Source organism: Coturnix japonica, chromosome 3 (genome assembly GCF_001577835.2).
Source record: "Coturnix japonica isolate 7356 chromosome 3, Coturnix japonica 2.1, whole genome shotgun sequence".
Lineage (NCBI taxonomy): Eukaryota > Metazoa > Chordata > Aves > Galliformes > Phasianidae > Coturnix > Coturnix japonica.
In genome coordinates this window covers 43,429,877-43,453,861 of record NC_029518.1, presented here as the reverse complement: position 1 = coordinate 43,453,861, position 23,985 = coordinate 43,429,877, and the positions used below count along the sequence as shown (strand labels likewise).

Sequence of the window (23,985 nt, the reverse complement as noted above, 5' to 3'; positions counted from 1 at the left end):
TTCTAAAATTTCATTTCTGTGGTAGGCAGGAATAAAATATATAAGTATTACTAAATACACCACAAGTTAATTTAGACTTGCAACTCACGGCCTAATGCAAATCTAAGAGTGAATCAGAAAAGAAATGACATTTTATATAAGTATTAATTTACTCTTAGGTAGACATTCACATCCAGAAGCTATTCACTTTATTTAAGTAATAAGCTGCTGCCACCTTCTGAAAAACTTTAGAATAACTACAAATGTCATCTTACAAAGCAGAAGATGAGCCACACATACAGATCCAGGAATATTAAGCAACAAAGCAAGTTCTGCTCTAGAACACTGTGGTGGTTTACACCTCCCTACACAGACCCCCACCCATAGCCCTGCTCAGGCAATAACCATCAGCAGCAGCTGTGGTAGACACTTCAGGTTGTAATAGCTGAACAAGGTTTAGGGTGGATCATTTAGGGGAGATGCACAGACCTACCAAATATGGATGATATACAAATATAACCAGTAGTGAGTTATCTTGCTCTGTATAGAGACGACAGCACAGAGCCCTAGCGTACAGTTACACAATTATACAGTCAGTAGGTAAGCAGAGGTTAAACATACGCTTCATATGGAAGATTACTGTGATAGAAAGATAATCTATGATAAATAGAAAATGCTCACCAGTGTTGAAGGTTTGCAGTAAACTCCACAAAGGAGCAATCTCCAGAGAAAGAGACCCTGCCTTAGTGGCAGTCAGCCCTTAAATGAGATCTGGGGGAGGTGGAGCCAAGCTCCACCCCTTCCTGTAGCACAGCTGAATTACCTTCACTTGTGCTCCCACAGCTGACTCATCACTTGCCTCAGGTGGTTAATCAGAGGTTCAGGCTGTGATCAACAGTTTCCCTTACACCTAGCAAGATCCTGTACATCAGGCTACATGTTAGAATCTTCCCCTTGAGCAGCAACATCTCTCAAGGTTACTTCTTGAGGTTGTAATTCCTTATCTGAGACACACTCAATGAGCTGCACAAGTTGCTTTGAAAGTAATACCTCCCATTTATTTCCATGAAAAGTACAGCAGCTACAAAGAGCACAATAACACTATTTGACAGAAAACTTTCAGATTCATAACACTACTTTTCAGCATTTTCACCAGTGATGAACAAGAAGCTGCATGCTATGCTTGTAACCCACTGTCACCACTGTTGAAATGCATCATTCACCACTTCATTGTTTTCACATCTACTGCTACATTTCTGCAATTCTGTAATACCAGCTGGATGCCAACTAAGAACCAGGATCTTCTATTCCAACAGAGAAGCCCTTTGGTGACTGAGGATGTGACAAGTAATAGGCAACCTTGAGCATTTACTTCCCTCTGCAAACTTAAGCCATCATAACTACTGTACAAGACTTATTTGTGCTTTATGTTATGACAGCACAAGCAGTAATGTGAGAGTATAAGGGCAGAGCAGGAGGAAAAATGAATAAAATCAGTGCCACATCTGGAAAACCAGTGTGTTGCAGTATCTGTCATTAATAATCATCTCTCTAAAGCCCTCCCATGCGATAAGAATCATGGTATTTTAGTCTGATTTTTCAGGTGAAATGAAGAGCAAGTTATCTTGCTGTCTAGCTGATCCTTCCCCTATAACTTCTGCATGCTTTGACCAGTTCAGCTATATTTGATAAGAAACCAAACCTCAAAGATACAATTGCCAGAAATTCAGAGAGCCCACAAAGCATGCAGAGGAAAGCAATATTGAGAAGATGCACTGTTGTCTGACCAGCCTGCTTCAAAGAAACTATGAACTACAACTGTGTTCCATTCCCTGACCTTGTATTTTAATTCATCCACCTCAGTCTGTCTAGCCCCCTGTCCTTCTGCTTGTCTTTCCCATCCTTCCCCTCCATATGTATCTGTGTACTCTTATTCCACCTGCATCTCTTTCTACCCAACACACCTTTAATTTATGTCTCCATCTCTGTCCAGCTCCACACCTCTCTCTTTCTCCCTCTGTCCTACTCAGCCTCTCCTTCAATCCTCCTCTTCTCTCCTTTTTCTGCTTTCTATCCCTTTGTCCTGTTTTGTTGATACTTTTTCTTTCTACAGGCCTCTGTCCCAGCCCCTCTTTCTGTTCTAGACTTGCTCTTCTGATTTCCCTGCCCATCTTCCCATCAAGGATTTATGTCTGTCCCTCCACCTGCTACGCTCTTCCACTTGTTGCTCCATCCTGTTGCCTGTCCCTCATCAGGGAGCCACTTCTTTATCAGATCCTTAGAAGGAAAGTTAGACTTACTGCATAAAATACTTAATCCTGACTGATCAAGTTGGCATCATATTGGTCTGATCAGTGTAGGCATTCTTATGCCTTTATCAAGGCAGGAGGGCTAAAATCTTAGGGTTCTGTTATACCTACTATCTGAAAAGTACTACAAACCTGAATGTGAAGTAGTCCCAAGGCATGTGGAAGTTTGCTCATGTATCTGCTTCATCCCTGCTACCTTGGAGCCCCCCAGGGGAAGGCACTCAGAAGTAGCCCCCATGGTGGGAGAAGGAACACACACCCCTGGATCTCTAGTACTCAGAGCTTCCTTGGTTCCATCGCTGTCAGAACTGCTCACACATTTGGGCTGATCCTTACTGCAAGAGGCCCCACTGCAGCCCTCACCCTCTAACAGGAGATTAAATAAATACAGAGAAAGTTAACAGAAATATCCAGATTTAAGAAAACAAACAAACCAGCCCCTTGAGTTGCTTCTCACTCCCAGCAACACCAGGGCTGGGCTAGGGGGCCTGCTCACCTCCATCACTGCAAGCAGGAGGGGCTGCAGTACCCACAAATCCCCCGGCTTCCCTACAAAGAGATGGTGGAAACCAGTCTGCAAAAGCACTGTGCAGACTTGTAAAAGCAAAGGGAACCCAGCCATAGCCCTGCACTAGCTCCAAAGCAAGCAGGGTGGGGGTAACTGCAACAGCCACCATACACCAGTCTCAAAAAGCATGAGAGCCCAGGAACTGCAACTTTGTTCTTGTCCCAGCAAAGTAAACTCTGAGCCTGGCAGGGACAGTTGGCTCCAAAAGAAAAAACAAACACAGGGCAAAGGAGGCCAGCAGAAACCAGCAACCAAAAAATCAGAGTAGAAGTCCAGCACCATCACTGTGCCAACCCCCAAATATCAGGGTGCGAGCCAAGCAGCCTCCTGCCCAGGCAGAAAGCCCCCAAGCACCTCCAACAACTCCCGGCAATGCCCTTCAGGACTCATAGCAGTTTGAGAGCCTTTGGGTCAGGCCCTGCCCTGGGCCACCAACAAGGCACAGCTGTGCTCAGTCAGCTCCAGCCCCATAGCTCCTGGAGGTTATTGCTTTGCTAGCATGGCCAGGCATCATTAGGGTTACCACAGGGCCCTCACAATTACCCCAAAACCTTTGGGCTTGGCTCACCCAGACAGATGTCCCCACGCACATCCCACTGCAAAGTCATGGATGTCACCTTGTTGTGCAGGACATGGTGGCAGGGATGGGATGAATGGTGCAGGGTAAAGAATGAGAGGATGAAAGGTATGGGAAGAAGGATGTGGGGTAAAGCTGCGGGCAAAGGAAGAGTGAAGGATTTGGGGCAGTGCCGTGTGAAGCCAGGAGTTGGATTCAACAGTCCTTGTGGGTTCCTTCCAATTAGAGTCATTCTACAGTTCTATCATTCAGTGAAAAACCCTAATCCAAGCCATAAACTGTATGTGTGGTTCCTGGGCAGTTACCTAAGTAGGGGACGGGGCTCCCAGCGCTGTACCTGCGGCAGCGCCTCCGTACTCACACAGGCCGGCAGCACCCGGCCGCCACTCTCCCGTTCCCCTGCGGCTCCAACTCTCCGCTCGGAGCCCCCACGTGGCCCGCAGCCCAACGCGCTGGGGCTGGGTGCTGCGGGGCGGTCCCCGCGCTGGCCCCGCCCGGCGGAGCTGTTCAGGGCGGCGGGTGCTGAGCAGCGCCGTGCCAGCCAGCCGGGCGGGGCAGGCGTCTCCCCGCGCCGCGCTCGAAGGTGCCGGCGGGGGGAGCCGGGCCCGCCGCTGCCGCCGCCGCCGCCGCCTGGGGCCATGGCGGCGCTGGTGCTGGTGCTGCTGGCGGCGCTGGGCGGGCGGGCCGTGCTGCCGGGCGCGCGGAGCGCGGCGCCGCTGTCCGACCTGCGCTCGCAGATCTCGGGCGTGGAGTCGCTGCTGGAGGAGTTCCGCCGGCAGCTGCAGCAGGACGAGCCAGGACCGGCGCCGGCGGCGGGGGGCGGCGCAGAGCGGTGCGGCGGCAGCGGCGGCTTCTCGGCCAGGCCCGACTCCATCATCCGCACCAAGGACTCCATCGCGGCCGGCGCCACGTTCCTGCGGGCCCCGGGCGGCGCGTCGGGCTGGCGGCAGTGCCTGGACGCCTGCTGCGCCGACCCGCGCTGCACGCTGGCCGTGGTGCAGGGGCCGGGACGGCCGCGGGCGGCGGCGGAGCTGGGCTGCTTCCTCTTCAACTGCACGCACCGCGGCCGGCCCGTCTGCCGCTTCGCCCCGCACCGCGGCTACAGCACCTACAGCCGCCTCGCCCCGCCGCCGCACCACGACGACGACGCCGTTTCGTCCCGCGGGGCGGCCCTCGTCCCGCCCGACCTGCCAACGGGTAAGGGACGCCGCGCGGAGAGGACGCGGAGATCGCGGGCGGGGGCCTCGCCAAGATGGCTTCGGATTCGTGCGGGGGCAGCGGCGACACGAGCGCGGAAATGGCGGCGGCCGCCGGCAGCGTCACCTGCACCCACGGGACGGGGCGGGGGGAGCCCGGGTGTGAGGGCACGGCAGGGCCGCGGGGCTGCCCGTGTGGAGCCCCAGAGGGACCGCACTGCGCACGTTTCCCGCACGCCCGATCTAGGATTAAGCCTTTTTATATTGCCGGGGTCAGGCTGAGGGAGGGGACGTGGTTTCTCACATAGACTGGAGGTAGCGTGGGAGATCTGTGTCCAGGCCACGAGAAGAGCAGCGGCTTGATCAGCCCTGAAGGGTATTTGAGAACAATCCAAAGCAAAACCCTGTCAGTGCAAACAGCCCTGTATCTGGAAGCATGAAGTCGATTTCTTAACATCTGATCAATAGAGCCTGTGCTCTGTCCGGCCTCATTGCAAATACGTTCCGTTGTTGAATGGTTGCATCTGAACTCTTGCAAATTGCTGCGTGTCCTGTTGGGTTTATTTAGGAGTCTGCCCTGCAGGCGGTATCAGAGGCAGGAGATTATGACTCCTCCATGCAATTAAGTCGGAGCTGAAGCAGAGCCACAAAAGAGAATGAGCTTCTCCTCAAACATCTGCCAGCCGTGACATAAACCAGGAAAGATAAATAAAATTAAGATGAAATTATTTAGCCGTTTGATATCATGTTACCGCTGCAGTCTTAAATTACACTGAAAATTAATCTGGACAACGTGATGAGGATGGATGTCTTTTCCCTTATGTCACCACATGGTTGAATTGGGGAAATTATCTTTGGTTTCAGGATGTTATGTCACTGGGGGATCGTGCTTTACCTGCTCGTTTCTTTCACAGTACTGTGGTGTTGGGTTTTCTGTTTCTCTTTGATAGTCCCAAACCAACGCCTGTCCATGAATATGGTGTCCCTGTAATTCAGAAGTATTTCTGAGCAGTAGGGTATGGCAATCGCTATGGCAGTTTGGTTTTGTTTGTGTTAAAGACCTTCAAATCAAGCCTATTGTGTTCCCCCTGCTTATGAAGAAGGAGTTGCTTATAAAGTCACAGCTCCTTTCAGATCATGGGGCTGCCCTATTCCATGCTACAGTCCCTCTCAGATCAATTTTTTCTTTAGTCTGGCAGTCGTACTTTTGTCTTGCATTTTGACAGGGCTCTTTCTTAGAGTTAGAAGGGAAAACATCAAGTCGTGTAAAGCAGAAGGTGGCACACAAACATTTCCCAGCTAGGAGGCAGAGGAGCGAGCAGTGCTGTTTCAGCCCCAGGTCAGTCAGAATCATTATCCTCTTTGGACAATGATGAGTAAAGTGAATAACTTGTAAAAACTTTGAATAATTCATAGATACCAAATAAGAGTTCCCCTGGCACCACACTGTTGGTGTTTAGGAACTGTATTTTTTTTGCACCTAAGTGGTGCTTTTTAAACATCCTTGGTTCTGAAAACTGTGTGTGTAAACATTAGGCAAAGCTTCCTGTGCCAGCTGGAGCACTAAGAACTGTTTCATACTTTCTTATATCAGATTCTGTTTTAAGTTATTTGTACATTTTCCTGTGTTAAGGCACTTGCATTGGAATTTTCTGGTTTTGGTTTCATCTGTTTTTCTTTGAAGGTTTCATTAGAGTGTCTTAGAGAAAAGCAATAGAGAGAGGGTCTGTTCTTCTGTCAGTGGCAGTAATGTGTACCATTACTTGGGCAGGTTCTTGAGACTGGGCAGGAGTGCATGCCAGGCAGATCCCCACCCTGGTAGCAAACACCTTGTCTTTCCTCATGCAGCTCTACCCAAGGAGAGGATTTACAGGCATGGGTTTAGGAGTTGCTTTTCAGAGGTGAGCGTCAATGCTCTTTGCATCTACTTTCTTCACTCAACTTGTTCTATACTCTGACTGTTGCGTGTTCATCCTCATGAATAATGGAAGGAAGATGTCTCCTGCAGATAATTAGGCCTGAAAGTTCTATTTTCAGTAAATCTGGTGTAGTTTGAAGAAGTGAGCTGTGTGGATTGCTTGCATGGAAGCAGAGAGCAAAGACCAGAAAGCACTGTGCCACTTCAGTGTGCCAGGAATACACTGTGCTCAGAGAATGAATGAAAGCTGGTCAGGGAATTGCAAAAAGATAAGATCTTGTGGCTAGAGTATAGAATGCTGATGTATAGAACTAGATCATATCCCTCTCTTCCCTGCACCTCCTGAATGCTGCAGACAAATGACTTAAGCCGCATTTCTCAGGCTGTTTCCCTTTAGGTACCATGTGCTTTCTTAGAAATAATAGAATGGCTTGGGTTGGAAGGGACCTCGAGGATCATTAATTTCTAACATGTATCTCACAGGCAGGGTTGCCAGCCACTAGATGAAGTACTGGATCAGATTGCCCAGGGCCCTATCCAACCTGGCCTTAAATACGTCCAAGGATGAGGCATCCACAGCCTCCCTAGGCAACCTGTTCCAGCACCTCACCACTCTCTCAGTCAAAAACTGTTTATAAACTCCCTTTAAATACTGAAAGGCTGCAATGAGGTCTGCCTACAGCCTTCTCTTCTCCAGGCTGAAAAAGCCCAGTTCCTTCATCCTGTCTTCATAGGAGAGGTACTCCAGCCCTTGGATCATCTTTGTGGCCCTCCTCTCGCCCCTCTCCAAAAGCCTCACATCTTCCTTGTATTGGGGGGCCCCAGACATGGATGCAGTACTCCAGATGGGGTCTCATGAGGGCAGAACAGAGGGGGACAATCACCTCTCTCACCCTGCTGGCCACCCCTCTTTTGATGGAACCCAGGATACCATTGGCATTCTAGGCTGCGAGCTTTCTTAGCCTAACCTGAAAAGCTTTTGTCCTGATTGGGTGGAACTACCCACGGGAAGGATTTCCACGCCACCTGCTTGCAAGGTAACAGCTATTTCCTGAAGATGTGAACCAAAATATATACGCTTGTTTCAATGAGAAGACATGAGTTTGTTTCCTTAGTCAAAGCTTAGCTTTTGAAGAGCTTTTCTTCTTCAACCTGCACTAAGTTTGGAGGGCAGCATTGGAGCGCCATCTGACAGCACGCTCAGTGAGCAGATGCAGATGTGCTGAGGTGGTTTAACTGCACGGTCTTCCCATGAGACTTGGGAAGATTGCTGCTGAGTGCTGAGTAGTGTTTGTCTTGCACAGTGGTGAATCAATAACTTAACCAAGAGAGAAATATGTTTTATGTAAATACTTACTGAATTCCCTTTGATGAATGACTAAGCCTCTCTCTTTTTTCCTTTTAATTTGAAGAAGAAGAATTCGATGAGCCTCCAGTGTGCAAAGCGGGACAAGATCTTGTGCTGCAGTCACCTGTCGACTGGGTGATTTTGGATGGTCGCGAAAGTTCAGACGACCACGGAATTGTGCAGTATGAATGGACGTTGCTGCAAGGTGATTCATCTGTTGAAATGAAGGTACACATGGAACCGCACATGTAGCCAGTTATTTGCAGGTCGTTGTATTCAGTGTAGCTCAGGTTTAAATGTAGGGCTAAAAATATTGTGTTTGAATGAGTATGGCTAACAAGCACCAGGATTAGGAAGACAGCACAGCCTGGACTTTTATTTCTTGTGGGTTTTGTAGTTCATCTGTATCCAGTGTGGCATGTAACAATCAGCAGCAAATGTGTAGGTTCCGATGTTGCATCATGTTTCAGCTTCGCTTTCTTTTCTTGTTGTTTGTTCTCACTGAACTTGTTTTTCAGCCTATCTGATCCAGGTTAGAGACGCTTCAATAATTCAGTTAGTGAAACGAACAAGGTATTTTCACCAGCAGTGCTTGTGGAAAAACTGCAAGGAAATGTGTGATATAGACCTTGTAAGATATCACGAGATCCTATTCTATTATACCTGCAATTGGGTTTCAGCTTAAAATTAACCGTCAGGAGAGGGATTCTCCATTCTATCCTTGTTTACAGCTCCTATAGGAGCAGCAGAAAAGGAAAGGAGAAATGCTTCAAACCCAGAGTGCCAACTCACAGCCCGAGCACAGGCTGTGGTGTTCAGGGCACACCGTTAAAAGGGTGTGTGCCATAGACATCACTGTTGCTGAGATGCTGCTGATGGATAGGAAGAGTTTAAACAGGACAGGACCAGCAACAGGAACAGTCCGATATCCAAGAGCCACCATAAGTCTTCTGCCTGTTTGTAAGGTCCTTAAACAGAGACCAGTTGTTTATTTATTTAAACCTGTAAAATTCTCACATTCATCTCGGTGATTTCTTCATATTTAATACATAAAAACAACTTCGAGAGGCCTCTGATTAAACAGATGCTTTTCCATTGTGCTCATACTGTTGTGTTCAAATGAGCAGGGATTTCTCCCACAGGTACATACCCTGATGGTTGTCCTTTGCAGCTTTATTTTTAGAGATCCGTGGATAGCTGTGATCATTCATACGCATTCAGTTTGTTATCCTCGGTGCTTTCGTTGTCGTCTTGATGCCGGTGGATTTCTTGTGATCTATTCTTAGTAGACTGTACATGAAACCGCAGCTGCCAGGGAAAATGGGATTGTGTTTATTTATGATAACTGGCACCTGTTGCTTTGTAGTTAAGTACCAAAAGTAAACAGAAAGTAGCTGACATGGAAAGACTGCTATAAAGAGCTCTTATCGTATTGTAGAGAAAAGACAGTGGTTTTTTTGTTTTGGTTTGTTGTTTTTTTTGTATTGTGACTTCTTAGCTTAAGGATATTGTGCTTCTCAGGTTGCTGAGATGATTGATTAGATGTAGCTGAGAAACTCTGTGGCAGCTGTGGGTGATTGTTGGCTTTTTTTAATGCTGATTATCTGGAAAGTTCTGTTTTGAGCCAAAGTTTGGAACAAAGCAGGTACAGTCAGGCATCCTTCAGGGCAGATTGGAGATACAAAGGAAAGCACAGGGATGGCGTGTTCTGAAGACAGCTGTGCTTCTTTGGAACTGCACTGAGAAGAGAGCTGCACTTTGCAGTTCATGGGTTTTAAATACCACACTTGCTCTCCCAGCCGTCATGGCGAAGGACAGCAGATGCCTTTCTGAGCATATTTAGTTCTGTAATACAATAAACACTCTGCAGTGTCATATCCATCCAAAGGAGGTAATCAATAGAAAGCTGAGATTACAGTACGTTTCAGTAAACACAGATGGAAAGAAATTTCGTGTTAGGAAATTAACTTCCTGGAATTAAAAAATGAATTAATCAATATACACCTTTATAAAGGTAGGCCTAGGACTCTTTTAATGTATTTAACATACAAATTCCAATTCCCTTTGTGTGAAAAACATTGCGTAGAAATAATATAGACCTAGCCCTACAAGTTGTAGACAGATCCTTTATTGTAGAGAGCAGTGAAGCCATTGCTGCCTACAATTTCATGAGGAGGAGAAAGAGAGAGAGATGCTGGTCTCTTCTTCCTGATCACCACTTGTAAAACATGAGGCAATGGCACAGAATTGCACCGGGGTAGGTTCAGACTGCACATTAAGAAAAGATTTATTTACTGTGTAGTCAAGCACAGGAGCAGACTTCCTAGTGGGGTGATGGGTGACCCATGGCTGTCAGTGTTCAGAGGGCATTTGGACAATGTCCTCAATAATATAGTTTAACATTTGATTGGCCCTGAAGTGGTCAGACAGCTGGAACGGATTTCTGAAGGTCCCTTCCTACTGAGCTATTGCATTGCATTATATTGTACTGTATCATGTTTCACTCTATTTTGCTCTGCTCTGCTCTACTCCAGTCCCATATTTGTTCACTGTTTCTTTTGCCAGGTACCACAGCCAGGAACGCTGAAGCTGTCTCATCTTCAGGAAGGCACATACATTTTCCAGCTCACCGTGACAGACACCGCTGGTCAGCGGAGCATGGATAACATCTCCGTGACTGTTCTTCCCATGCCTCATTCTGCAGTAGGTGAGAAACTGACTGTAGCCTTTGCCCATATGACAGCCAGGATATGCTGCTCAGAGCAAGGGTCTTGATGGAGGCAGAAATCTTATTCTCTGTTTCCATCATATTATTTCACCCCTATTTGTTGTATAATAACATCTCTTTCCATGTTGAGTTGTTTCAAATTGAAGAAGCAAACATCACGTTTGTTAGTGCAGTAATACTTCAAGCTTTTAAACATTCATACTTATATTGCTGATAAGCAGGTAGGGTTGGAAAGACTGTCATATGCCATCAGACATACTGTAACTGCTTGTTGTGTGGTCAAGAGAGGTATGGGACAGGACAGGGCTTGTGCTATAGGGAAGACCCAATGCACTTCAGCTTTACCATGTAATGTTTGTTAAACAGTGAAGCCTTATGTTATTGTGGAAAGCAAACCTAGAAGTGACCCACCATTTTTTAAACTCTGAGCTTGAGAAACATTTAAAAACTTAAAAGGTAGAAAAGAAGGCAGATTTCAGTGGCTGTCAGTTTGGGGCTCTTTAATGTAATAACTTCTAATTATGTTGTAATTAGCAGGATGCTAGTACAGATCTGCTGCTACAGCATAAAGGGTAAACTGGCATCATGAATGTGTTCAGTTGACCCAGTGAAAGCTCTGCACCACTGCAATATCAGTGCATGAGAGTGTTGTCCCAGTGGCAATAAATAGGCATTATGAAAAACCTCTTACAGATCTGTTTAATATCTGTGCTCTAGTAATGGGCAATAGAATCCTATTCATTAATGCTTAATTCAGCAAAAACAGACAGAGAAGTTTGCTGATTTCTTTATTTTTTTGCTTTGAGCATCTGTGGCATCTCTTGAGTGGAACATGTAAAGGATTTGCTTTTTGTTTTGTTCCTGGTCCCCCAGTTATGCTTGCACTTCAAGCACTACTCCCACAGCTAAACCAGTGCTCAGTGCCTCAATGCACACAGGACCTGTACTGTTATTAGGACTGAAGTTAATGAGATGCATTTCCAGAGTATGATTTGGGGGATTTACACATATTCATGCATTCCTGCCATACTTTCATTAGCAGTGCTGAGGTTTAATGTTGTGGCTGTGGTGCATAGCAGTATGAAAACCAAAGGCTGTCAGTTGCTTATGCAAATTGGTTTGCTGTTAGAACCGTAATCCAACACTGAATTTGATAGTGCTTTACAAAGTGATGAAATGCACTGCTGTTGGGAGGAGGCTTGGGGTTTTCCTTGGTACTGCAGATTTTAGTCATTGACTCATTACTTACTGTTTGGATTTGGCTTTTGGTAATTTGAACATTGTTTCTCAACAGCCTGTGTCGGGGTTTGCTCTCGCTACCAGTTTATCTGTGATGATGGTTGCTGCATTGACATCACATTTGCTTGCGATGGAGTGAAACAGTGCCCCGATGGCTCCGATGAAACTTTCTGCCAGAACCGTAAGTCTCTATCCACACGGGATAACACTGAGTGTGGAACTCACTGCAGACTGTACAAACAAAAGGAAATGATGGCCCCTTCCATGGTTTCTCCTCTCGTGAACAAGCAGCTTGGTACCAGCATGGAACCACTCATTGGATATAATATGTGAGAAAGATTTAGGTCCACATACAGCAGATGCTCAGAAATCAATTCCATTTTCTTTCAGCGTATATAAAAATGATCAGAGGTCTCCAAATGACAGATTTTGAGTTAGTTTTCAAAACTGAAAAGATTTGTTCTTTCTGTCTTGATCTGAATGAGCATCTCAGAGGTACGCTTCAAAGTGCAGCTCAGTCCCTCACTCGAATGTGAAATGCTGGATATTTGAGCACACAGGGGAAACAGTTGTGTCATTGTTGTTCTGTTAGTTTTCATTATTCGCCCCCTTCATCTGCCTGTGCTCAGCAGAGTGAACAAAAATCATCAGCGGGTTAACCGTCTGTCATGATGGCTAACCATGCTCGTGGATATGACAGTTGCTGGATTCCACTTTAGAGTTCATGGGTATATTCTTGCTCTATAGCTGACTTTGGGCAAGTGGTAATGTGCTCAGTGTATGGAACTCATGTTTTGTCATATGTTTGAACCTAGTGAAGTTGTTTAGTCTACCTCTTGAGGTAGACTTGCAGAGTTCTCCATCAGAATATAACAATTTTGGTCTTTGATTCTATTAACACAGTCAGCCCAGGACGGAAGACAGTGACTCATTCAGCCCTCAGCACTACTCAGCAAAGGACCATAGGACTGACAGACAAAACAGACGAGAACTTATCTGCAGAAAACACCCTGAAAGCCACTGTCAGAAATCAACTGCTCATTTCACTGGATGCAGACCTGTCCAACCAATCGCTTTCTCAGGGACCAAAACCACAAAACAGTGGATTTGTGCCAGGTAAGAACTGAAAAGCATTGGTTTCAATAAGTCACCCTATCTTGAGGAAGAAAATATCTATTACCCTAATCTAAATTAAACTGGCTTCGGGTGTCTGCTTGAGAGAAAACTTTTGCAAGAAAAAAAGAAAAAGAAGCCAAAGAAGCTTGCAATAGGGAAATTACCAGAGGGTATTGATTTATAATTTTCAAGTCTGCTTCTTACTAGATGCAAAATGCAAAGAGAAAGCTTAAATGCAGAAATGCCACACACAAAAAATACAGTCTAAGGAGCAAAACATGCAGTGAGCTAAATATAAGCTCTGTCCTCCACAGGTTCATCTGTGTAAACTGATGTTTTATTTGTAGCATGGTACCTTCAGCAAAACGTAACAAAGCACTATTCAGCCTGAGTGAAAGTAACTGTATCTCTTCTGGTGCTAACTGATGGTTGGTTTTTATGATTTTTGTTTGTTTGCTTGTTTATTTTTCATTGAAGTCATATCTTGATTATTATGGGCACTTTTTTCTGAGTTGTACCTCCAAGGAAGGAGAAATCTTTCATCACTACAGAGTAGGTTTGGTCTTTGGTAGCAAACAACCCCAAGTCCCCAGTAGTATTCTCCCTACTGGATGCAGGCCCGTTGTGAGTCACTGTATAGTGAGATTACGGGCACCAGTCATCAAACATTGCCTTGGTAGAGCTCCAGAAGCTGCAATGAAATTGGTGTGTCTTTTAAGGCAGCCAAAATACAGGTGGTTCCTGCTGGTAAATTAAATGACCTGAAATGGCAATTGAATGAAAGCAGATCAGTGTGCGGAGCCTTAAATAAGTGCAAGACCTCCCACTTCTATTTCTTCAGTGTTTGGGCAGATCTTTGCTTCTTGGGATGCAGCCTATTATTTTCTTCTTAAAACAGCAGTGCTTAGTGCCCTCTGCTGCTGGCTCTCACAAAGGGCACTTCCCTGGTTCACACTTGTATCTTCAGGTTCTTGAATTTCATCTGTGGAGTCTGCAAAGGGTGTGAAAATAATGATCAACAAGAACTTGTTTACTTCAGAGAACATTTAGAAACTTACTGCAATACATTCTTCCAAGTGTTCCCACCTTTTCTGCCAGTGTAAAACATTGTTCCTTATCAGAGTGAGTTAAAACTGTAGTCTGCCCCAAACCTGTTTGGCTCTCATAGTTCTGAGCGACACCTGATACAAGCCTACCTAAAATAGAGGTCAAGTTGCCAAAGGGCATTGCAAACTCTACTGGAAAGCCAGCTGCTAACTGTCTTAAAAGCCACTGGGCTCGTGTAAACTAAATTGAGGTCACTAAGCTTGGCAACCTATAATCAAATATTTCAATCAAATGTTATAATCAGAAGTTCACGTAAGAGTGATGCCTCTATGCCGTCATTTCAGTGTCTGACCTTTGCACAGTAACTTGCACTGTTCTTGCTCTGAAGGTAGCCTGAAGGATGGTTGATTTGGCTTAGAATAACAAGAGTGGAAAGCAGAAGTCAAAACCCTCTCTTAGTGGTGCACACATTCCACTGGGTGTCTGACTGCTGGTCCTTTCTGAAGGCATGTATGTATATTTAAGCCAGCGATTGCTGAAAGTCAGATAGCCACTGTGCTTGTATGCTGTAGGGAACCTGCTTAAGCAGAGGGTTGGACTGGATGACGTCCAGAGATCTCTTCCAACCCCTAAATTAAGTGATTCTGTACAGGAGAATAGTAATATGGGAAATTTATTCCAGAACGCCTTATCCTCCTAATAATTTTACTGTTCCCAGTTTCCCTCAACCTGCTTTCTTTGCTCCACTAGACCCTCAAATTTGGCTCTGATTTGGTACGGTTTTTTGGTAAAGAGTTACACTTTGATATAAAATGTGAAAATGTACAAGTGCAAGGTAAGGACTATCTAAAACTTCTACCTGACTTAGCATGGGATTTAGTAACAGTGGAGTTATAAAAATAAAAGGTCATTCACTGTTGACAATGGATGATCCCTATTCTGCATGCCTGCATTTCCAGTGAGGTTCCTTTACAGCAGTGTGACTCCAGGGGAATGCTAAGTCCAACACAGAGCCTACCTTAGGAGCCAAGTGCAGAGTCTTTTCTAACAGACTCATGATTTACTTTCATCCAAGCTAGAAGACCAAATATTTTATTCCATAGTTGGAGTGGATGCAGGAAGAGGAATTTTATGTCAATCAAGGAGTCCTTTCCCTTTGCAGACATACCTCCAGAGTGAGGTAACCCTGACTGCATCTCCTCCAAAGGCCAGCACAGCAGTTCTGCATGGCTGCCTCCAAAGTGCCCTGGCATCAATTCCCAGGGAAGCTCTCCAGCCAAAATGAGTGTTTGGCACTACTGCACTTGTAAATGAATTCAATAAAAAATTAGTTGCAGCAATGAACCAGGTTCTAAGCATCACCAGCCGTTCTAGCCATCATGCTCATTGTTGACAGGTTAAATTCATAGGAAGCCTGAAGATTTTCACTTGCCAGCATAGCGAACTCGAGTGTATAAATCACCGTAACAGCTTTGCATTCCCTTGGCACAGGGTCTATGCATCACTCCAGGCTGCCCACACCAGCTGTTCTGCAGTACTGTTCAGGGTGGGATTACAACACTTGACTGAGTGCCCAAGCATTAGTCATGTTTTCACTGTAGAGGCATGAACAGCAGTAGCTGTTACTTAGAGCTGAAATTTAGGGCACCTGGAACGGGCTATAAACTGCAATTTCCTCGACACAGAGTAGAAAATAAAGAGAAAGTAAAAATAAAGCCAAACTCACATAACGTGCTTTAGCAAGCAGGCAAGAAGCCTAACTATGTAAAAGTTACATCACTTTTTATCACTTATTTCTCCTTTCTCTCACTCCCTAGACAAAATCTCACAAGTTACTTCCATTCTTCTTCCTTTTCACCTGTTGCCCAATGGGTGCAGACACGCGCTGTCGGGCTCCCAAACCTGTTTGGGTAAATCCATGTTCTATTTGATGAACAGATAAGATGTTGAATGGTATTGCCCTCAATAGCCTCCAGTCCTGTAGGAATAGCCCTAAATCCTAACAAAACTTACTGCTGCAAGATTAGCTGGAAGGATTCTATTATCTTTCTGCTCTTTCAATTTTTCCCCACTTTTTTCCCATTTAGGTATATTTGCCAAAGATCCTTACCAGCAGTTGGCTTAAATGTTACCCTTGCTCAAACAGAAGGGAAATAAATTTGCATTCTGACCTGGTCTTGTTATACAGACAGGAGCGGCTCTAAAAAGAAGCTGATACCTTCTGGGAATTTCCAAAATGAAGAAAAATATTCATGTAATTCATTTAGGGAAGCAAAACAGCTGCTGGTTTTGGTCTCAGTTACACGCAGCACTGGTACCTTAAAGCCAGCACAATTTACACTTGGCATTCCCTTATATCCTTTCACATGCCCACAGAACTCAAAGAAACCTTCAGGTGAGGAGGAAGAGGAGGACTGTAGCTTATTTCTGAGGCATTTCCTGGCACGTGATGTTGGTGCTCATACACGCTTTGCCTTAATGACAGCCCAACAAAACCCAGAGCCTGGAGGGCTGTGTTGTGTCTTAGTATGGGGACATGAGTACTAACCTCACACCTGCAGCAATGGAATAACTTTGGCTTGAGTTGAAAGGTTTTTGTATTTCCTCCTTACCCTGATAAGACAATGTTCTTGCTTTCTTGTTGGGTAGGAGGTAGATGAGCTGCCTGTTCAAGCTCACTGACTAAACGCTTCCTTTTCAACACCCACCTTTAAATGGTTTTCTGACAACGCAGCACAACATTGCCACTTTTGTCACTGCAGAGAAAACAATCTTCCAAGAAATATTCACATCGCAGCCAAAGGGGCCAAACACAATCATTACATTAAATATATATATATATATATATAAAAGGCACATCTCTGATTTTTGTGAAGGCATTGAATTAAGCTGTCACTCTTGCATTAAGCAGCCCTATAGCTATCAGCTCAGGCCTCCAGTGTGAGAGTAAGAAATTGTCTGCATTTCTTTTTGCCTGTCATGAAGCAAAACTGCAGTTGTCTCTGCTCCCAGGGCAAGCACTTCTTGGCAGCAAAGTGTCTGCTCTCCTCTTGTGTTGTTACAAACAATGTTGTGTTGCGCCCTCTCTTCCATGCGCAGCTGGGACTAGTTCATCATCTTTGAAATGTTTTCCCAACATACTTTTGTGTCCTCCAAGAACTTCAGTTCTGCCTCTCTGCACGGCAGATAGCAGGCAAAATTAAGGTAGTTTGAGCAGCTATATATTACCCGCTTTATAAGCTAAAAGGACGAAGGTAACATAACTTGGAACAGCCTCATTTTCAGCTGTATGCAAGTGCTTTTAGTGTGCTTTAGCTCATATCGATTGTTCCATACCCTGTTACGAAAATATTAGAAAAGAAGAATTTACATCTTTTTTCTTCAGCGGTTGAAATGCACTGTGTGGTTTGTGACGCTAAAAATGAACTTCACATCATTTCAAAGATTCAAATCAGTTTTCACTTGTTTTGCTTGACTTTATGCAGATAACAGCTCCTCAGGGAAAAAAACAAATGATAAAAATGGAAATGGCGTCATCGTGCCAAAGAGAGATCAGCTCGGAGATGGTCGTCCAGTCCCAGAAACAGGTGAGTTCTGACCACATGAGGTCATTTTGAATTACATCAGAATTTGTCAGTCAGATAACACAGACCCAGGTATTACAGTCAAGAGTTGAACAGTGTGCTTCCATGCTCTGAACCATTCTCAGCACACGTGATCACGCATTTTAGTTTCTCAGTGTGAGCTGCACCAAACGTTATCACCAAGCTGATAGGCCAGCTTTATTTTTATACAAAAATCTGAGTTCTTCCTCTACTGTTTCTTCATGGTATTAAGCATAATCTCTCTTACCCTTTTTGTAGGTGCTGTACTACCTTTGGCCTTAGGTTTGGCCATCACTGCTTTACTGCTACTTATGGTTGCTTGCAGACTGCGTTTGGTGAGACAGAAGCTTAAAAAAGCTCGACCCATTACATCTGAGGAGTCCGATTACCTCATCAACGGGATGTATCTCTAAAAATCAGAGTTAGGTCTGTTGTTTTCTCCCCTTTCTCTTGTGTCCATGAACCTCTGCCTCTAAAAAAGGACCAAAATCTTTAGCTAAGTTTCAAATGTAGAAGAAGCTTCCACGGTAAGGAAACATGTTCTCCCCCCTTCAGTGATGAATACAGATGTGGGTGGGTGCCTGTATTCAGAAGCGTTCAGGCTCCAGAGGGTAGCTCCAGCTGGCTGTAGAAGATGCCACGAGGTGGAGAATCCCCCAGGGGACTTGGGATGCCCTCGTCCTCCCCATGGCTACCAGGGCCCTAGGGCCAGAGCACTGGGGCAGCCAAGGCCAGCAGGTCCCCGTAGCATTAGCAGGGATAGAGGGCAGCTTGTCACCACCCTGCTGCAAACAGCACGCTCTGCACTGGGTACTGGGATGCTGTGGACCAACATGAGTGTACCATCCAGCAGAGATGGATCCACGCACTTTCCACCTCTGACACTTGGAATGTTATCATAAAAAACAAATTGTTTTGCTTTGTTAACTAAAAGCAATTGCCATCTAAGCACCAGCATTTGTATTGACATTTGGTATCTAAGGAATGGAACGCATTTTTCATTTGTAGTTTAAACCTCTGAGCAGCTTACAAAGTCATGCTTACTAAATGCTAAAATGAAAAAGGCAAGTACTCAAAGCTGGGACTTACCAGTGCCCAACAGCCTGTTGTATGTGATCCCAGAGCTGCATCTTTCCCCATATGGCAGATTTCAGCCTTTTGCACCCGCAGCTCAACGTGCTCCACCCCGTGAAAAAGCACTGGGCAGCGGCTGTTCTTCAAGGCACCAGCCCCAGCCTTGCTATACAAACAGGTTAGCAGCACTGGTATTCTGCTGAGTAAAAACCAAAGTTAATTCTAGGCAGATGGGCACAGTCAGTGAGACTGACGCTTCTGGCAGTGATTAAAACCCGGCTGTGCTCCCCCCACAGTGAGGGATCCGTGCTGGTTCATTCTTAGCTCCCTGCAAAGCTTGAAGGCTTCAGCAACGTGTCCCCATCCCAGCAAAATTCTCATAGAATTAGAGCAAGTAATCAGTATGTGTGAGTGAACTTCAGACGTGTTAACAGTAAACTGTGTACAGTACATGTTATATATACACATATATATATAGACACCATGCTGTCTACTTTGTTTGACTGTCCAAGGATGTTGCATTCATCATAGGTCCCAATAGAAATGGAGGCAAGACGAGGCATGCATCTTTTTGTATGTCGTCTTTTTACTTCAGTATCTTCAAGTCTACGAGAATACTGCCATGGTATACAAATAGTTCTTTGAGTTGCTCAGTCCTGATTACTTTATGGAAAATAGCTCTAATAAACCTATTTTATTCATACATTTATTGCAGTGAATTTACCTTCAGCTACCAGCTACATGTTCTTACCTTCCTGTCAGCAGGTAGGATAGCACAATAGTATGATACTGTTGGCAGACAGAAGCGTGTAGAACAGCCTCTATGAAGTGGCCTTAAAAGAAACTGGGATGTGTGGTACGGGGGAACTGTAGGGACATTTTGTTGCAGGAAGGCTGAGAAGAGACAGAGCTCCCCTCTTTAGCCACTGCCAGCATCAAGAGCAAGGCTTGAGCCATGCAGCACACCTGCTTTGGGTCCATTTCCCAGCACTGCCTTTCAGACAAACTTATATACACGTAAGTTCCAGAAGCACATTTGCAAAACAAGAGTGCCGAGACAGACAGCTCCACTTGTTTTTAAACCCTAAATAAAGCATAAAGTTCCAGTCCAAACTGCACATGGCAGGCAGGAGGTAGGGAACAGGGCAGCACAAATGCAACACAACACAAAGGCCTCCCCACATCAGGAACCCATTGTTCTGCTTTCTAGTGGCAAAAGCTGAAATAGTACAAGCAATGGGAAAATAACTAGAAAAGATTCAGAGAGAGCTGTCAGATCACAGAGGCAATTAATACATGGTGATTAATGTGAAAGAAAAAAAACAATCAGTGACCAAAGTAAGAAAAGGCAAAAGTATCTGTAAACAGGGAATATCTGGGGGAGGGAATGATGTGTAGAATTACATTCACCATATATTTTTCCAACTGGTAGTTAGTTCGAGTAGGATGCAAGAACACAGAGCTATGAGTACATGTCCAATACAACAGAAACACCCGCGGGGCACTGAATGCTGTTCTGGACCTCTGGAGCACAGAGCAGCCTGCAAGCACTGAGCCACCACAGAAAGCCATAGCAGAAATGAGCTTTTATAGGTTTCAAAACATGTAAACCCACTTTTAGGCGATTTTTTAGAGCAGGAAATGTTAACATAGTTTTTCATACCTTCTAGTTCCTAATGCACAAAGGAGATGCACTGACAACACTTAAATTCGGAACAACTTCCTTCAGCCATGTTGTTCCCCACAACTGCATGGGATCAGCAGTGCCCATAACCACCAGCAGCCCTGTATTTAGAAGGAAAAGCCTACAATTCTACCACTGGGAGGCCCAGGCAGCTGCCCTCAGCCACAGAAGGCAGGTGGAAACAACACTGCACACACACAGAACTCACAGGCCCAGTGAGAACCTGCTCTCCAAACACGCTGGTTTCCACTGCAAGAAACTCCCAAGAAGCACCACACAACTGCACTTACACACCAGACTTGGGAACTGCTGCCATGTGCTGCATTAACAAACTGAAAACGGACACATTTGTGGTCATTCAGCATTTCTTATACAGGTTTGCCTTCTTTTTGGATGTGCAAAGTCCTGTGAAGGCAAATATTTTTAGTAATAAAAGAAAGAAACCCGGACATGTACATACAGTTTCCTTTCAATTTATTTGGCAAAGTAGCAATTCAGACATTTCACACAGCATTTATTCAAGCTCTTCAACTCTTCTGCACACCAGCTTGTCCTCCCAAGAAGCTCGTACTTCAGAACCATTGCTCCACCATGGAGGGGTCTTCATTCCCCAGTTCCTAAATGCTGCCCCTGCATGCTCCGCTCTGCCCAAGCACCCCGACTGCCACCAATTCCTTCTGCAGAACAGGTGCCTCGTCGCAGCCTTGGTCCCTGAAGTGTTCTCCCCACAGAGCCGTCGCCAGGTCTCAGCTCTGTCACCTCTCCTGCCTCAGCCTCGCTTGTTACACTGCGTCCAGATATAAGAATTTGGAGACAGTTCAACTCTTATCTTTCCTTTGATCGATTAAATTAGTGAGATGACGTAAATAAAGCTGAACTCAAACTGATGATACAGTGACCAAAAGGCTGAACATTAGCATGCATCATTTAAGATAGTTCACTTCAACACCAACAACGAGATTCACAGTTGATTGTGGGTTAGTACAAATTCGTCAGACGCAGATGGGTTTTTTCTGAGCTGTGTTTTCTAGAATACACGCTGTAGTAATTCCTTTCTAAGGCTAATCCTCGTGTGTGCGCTCCCAGGCTGCGGTCTGATCAGGAGGTGATACATCGACTTCCAAACATCAGCGTGAATTGATACATCGCTTTCACACAGGAATGAGGCTGTGCTGACCTTCCAAGGGAAGGTTATTTCTAATGTTACCTCTTTCAGATCCAGAGGCCTTGGAATTTTTTTATAACCTTTGTGCTTTCAGTGATCGATCCTATCACAAAATATCGCTGTTCTGCCACAGACATCCAAATGCATTTTGCAGTGATCACGATGGCTGTGTTTACACTGGTTATCTTATTCTATAATTCTTTTTATCATTAAGAAGAAAATAATAACACACTGCCTACAGTATTTCCCAGTTGCTCAGATCTGAGCAAGAAGGATCAGACGTGCTTCTCCGCTTTTCCAAAGCAGCTCAATTTGCTGTGCTGCTTTGCATTTTCCTATACCAAAACAAGAAAACAACTTGGGGCAGAAAAAGAGATATACAGCCTTCCAACAATTCTTCTATACGAAAACTGAACAACTGTAGCTAAGAGTCCAGGATTCGCTACTCATTCTATGTGTATCGAGTTTCCCTTGTATAGCAATAGTTTGCTTTTCCTAAGAATGGAATTTTTCCAGAGTGCCCAGAGTCAGGAAGAAATAAAAAGAGAACATGAATTCAGCACGTGGCCTTGTCAAAAGCAGCTTTTGCTTTGAACCAGGCTAGACATTGATCTATCTCCTACCTTTAAATAATGCAAAGATCTGTATGCCCGCCACATACTGATCCTAGTCCTCCACACAAGCACAATCTCCCTCCCACTTTTAGCTTTATTACCCCAGTGACTGGGATGCAGCTCGCACTGTATTTTTGGAAGTAAATCTATGTTTACCGTAACAGCAGTGAGCTGTAAACCAAAACAGAGTTTCAAGTCTTCATTAACTAATTTTAGAAGGAATGGGATAAACCACGTCTTTTATGCCCAACTCAAACGGCAACGCTTAGTAAGAGCAGCCAACTTTGATGTTTCGAAATTCAATATATACAAATGCCTGGTTTTAAGGTAATAAAGCAGCTGATTGTATCTACTACATGCTAGTCTATGACACCATGTCAAAAGCTTAAAAAAAGAAGTTCATCTCCTTTTAGTAGCATCTAGCAGACATCGGAACACAGAAAACCTGGTATTGCCTATGTAGTGTCATAAGGTGCACAGAAGCAGTTTTACCAAGGGACACAGGAGCCAAGAGAAGTGAGTGTTCAAGTACCCCCATCAAAATTAGAGTTCACAAGCTATAGATCTTCATCCGCAGTTCATCTGCAGAAATTCACTTTGAACAGATGAAAGTAAAACAAAGGCATGTTAAATAGAACAGTGCCCACATAAAACTTTCCGCCATGTCTTTATCAGATTTGCCTTGAGCATCTAAAAAAATAAAACAAACACCACGCTTTTCCATGCTGATAACAACGGTATAACGAAGTCCAAAACAAGCTGCAATGCTGTTGGTTTTCAAAAAGCTTTTAGAACTGGAGATGAGCAGTCCACTGTAACACTATGTTTGGGTCAAGATGATGTAGCTTTTACAGTTCATCCCTGCAGAAAGAAAGCACACACAGTTATGCTTTTACTCCCTCTAGAAATGACATTTGAAAAGTCTTCTTACTGTATCAGAACACATTTAAGGGCTCAAGCAAATCGGCAGCATTTCAACAATCCATTCAAGCATTTAATCAAAAAGGAAAGGCAACAGCAATCCCATATTGTCTCAATTATGTGACCTATTGTGAAATACATGTCCCTCCTCTACTTCAAATAGACCATTTACTTAACTGAACATCTCCCACACCACCAAAATCAGTAACTCCTTAAGAAAAGTTACGCAGCTGCCTGTCATCCAACCTCACTGGCTCCATGCTGACAAGAAAGATCATCCAGACCATCTACCTCACATCAACATCATAAAGTCTGCATCAACTATTTTATTTCTTTCTCAGAGGAACTCTACTAGCTCCTGAAGGACTTAGGCACTAAATCATACTGTATCATCTGGGAGCTGTTACATCAGAAGGAGGTTCAAGTAGGAGAAAGGATGCTTCAAAGAAGTCTCTAAATCACTGTGAGGACAAAGGAAAATGCAGGCTTTTGTTCCTACACATCCTATATAAAACACGCTGAAACAGGGAACCCATAGAACCCATAGAACCCATATTCCAACTGTGACATTATATCAGTGATTTGTTTAAATATTCCCAAAGCATTAGCTTTAGTGCCAGATGTCCATCAAATCTGAAAGCTGTGCACTGACAGTATGAATGTTGGATTATTTAATCAGGAATGATTCATTTTTCCCCCTACCCCTCACTCACCTACAAGGCGCAAGCAATCTATAAACCGAGTTTACTGCACTTTTTCTTTTAGTAAGTGCATCACTCTCATTAGCCAAAGCTAACGTTTGAATTAACAAAACCTTCGCTAATGTGATTGCTGGCTCAGTACACACCAGTATTTCCAGCTATCATGCAAACTAACCCACAGAAAATATAGTGCAGC

General features: G+C 44.7%; 2 protein-coding genes across 3 annotated transcripts in view; one reads left to right on the top strand and one right to left on the bottom strand.

Moving 5' to 3' along the window:
* Positions 1–4,070: 4,070 nt before the first annotated feature.
* Positions 4,071–19,409, top strand: LRP11 (LDL receptor related protein 11). Its single transcript, XM_015858115.2, has 7 exons — positions 4,071–4,630; positions 7,960–8,123; positions 10,461–10,602; positions 11,918–12,043; positions 12,766–12,978; positions 17,511–17,612; positions 17,889–19,409. Exons 1-7 carry the CDS (start codon positions 4,072–4,074, stop codon positions 18,041–18,043), a joined length of 1,461 nt encoding a protein of 486 aa, XP_015713601.1. The 5' UTR covers position 4,071; the 3' UTR covers positions 18,044–19,409.
* A 1,436-nt stretch (positions 19,410–20,845) lies between these two features.
* Positions 20,846–23,985, bottom strand: part of PCMT1 (protein-L-isoaspartate (D-aspartate) O-methyltransferase) — a 29,705-nt gene continuing 26,565 nt past the window's right edge. For both annotated transcript variants that reach the window (XM_015858116.2, XM_015858117.2), the window contains exon 8: positions 20,846–23,028. In XM_015858116.2, coding sequence (XP_015713602.2) covers positions 23,016–23,028 — 13 coding nt within the window. In that variant the 3' untranslated portion in view covers positions 20,846–23,015. The remainder of the gene's footprint in view (positions 23,029–23,985) is intronic.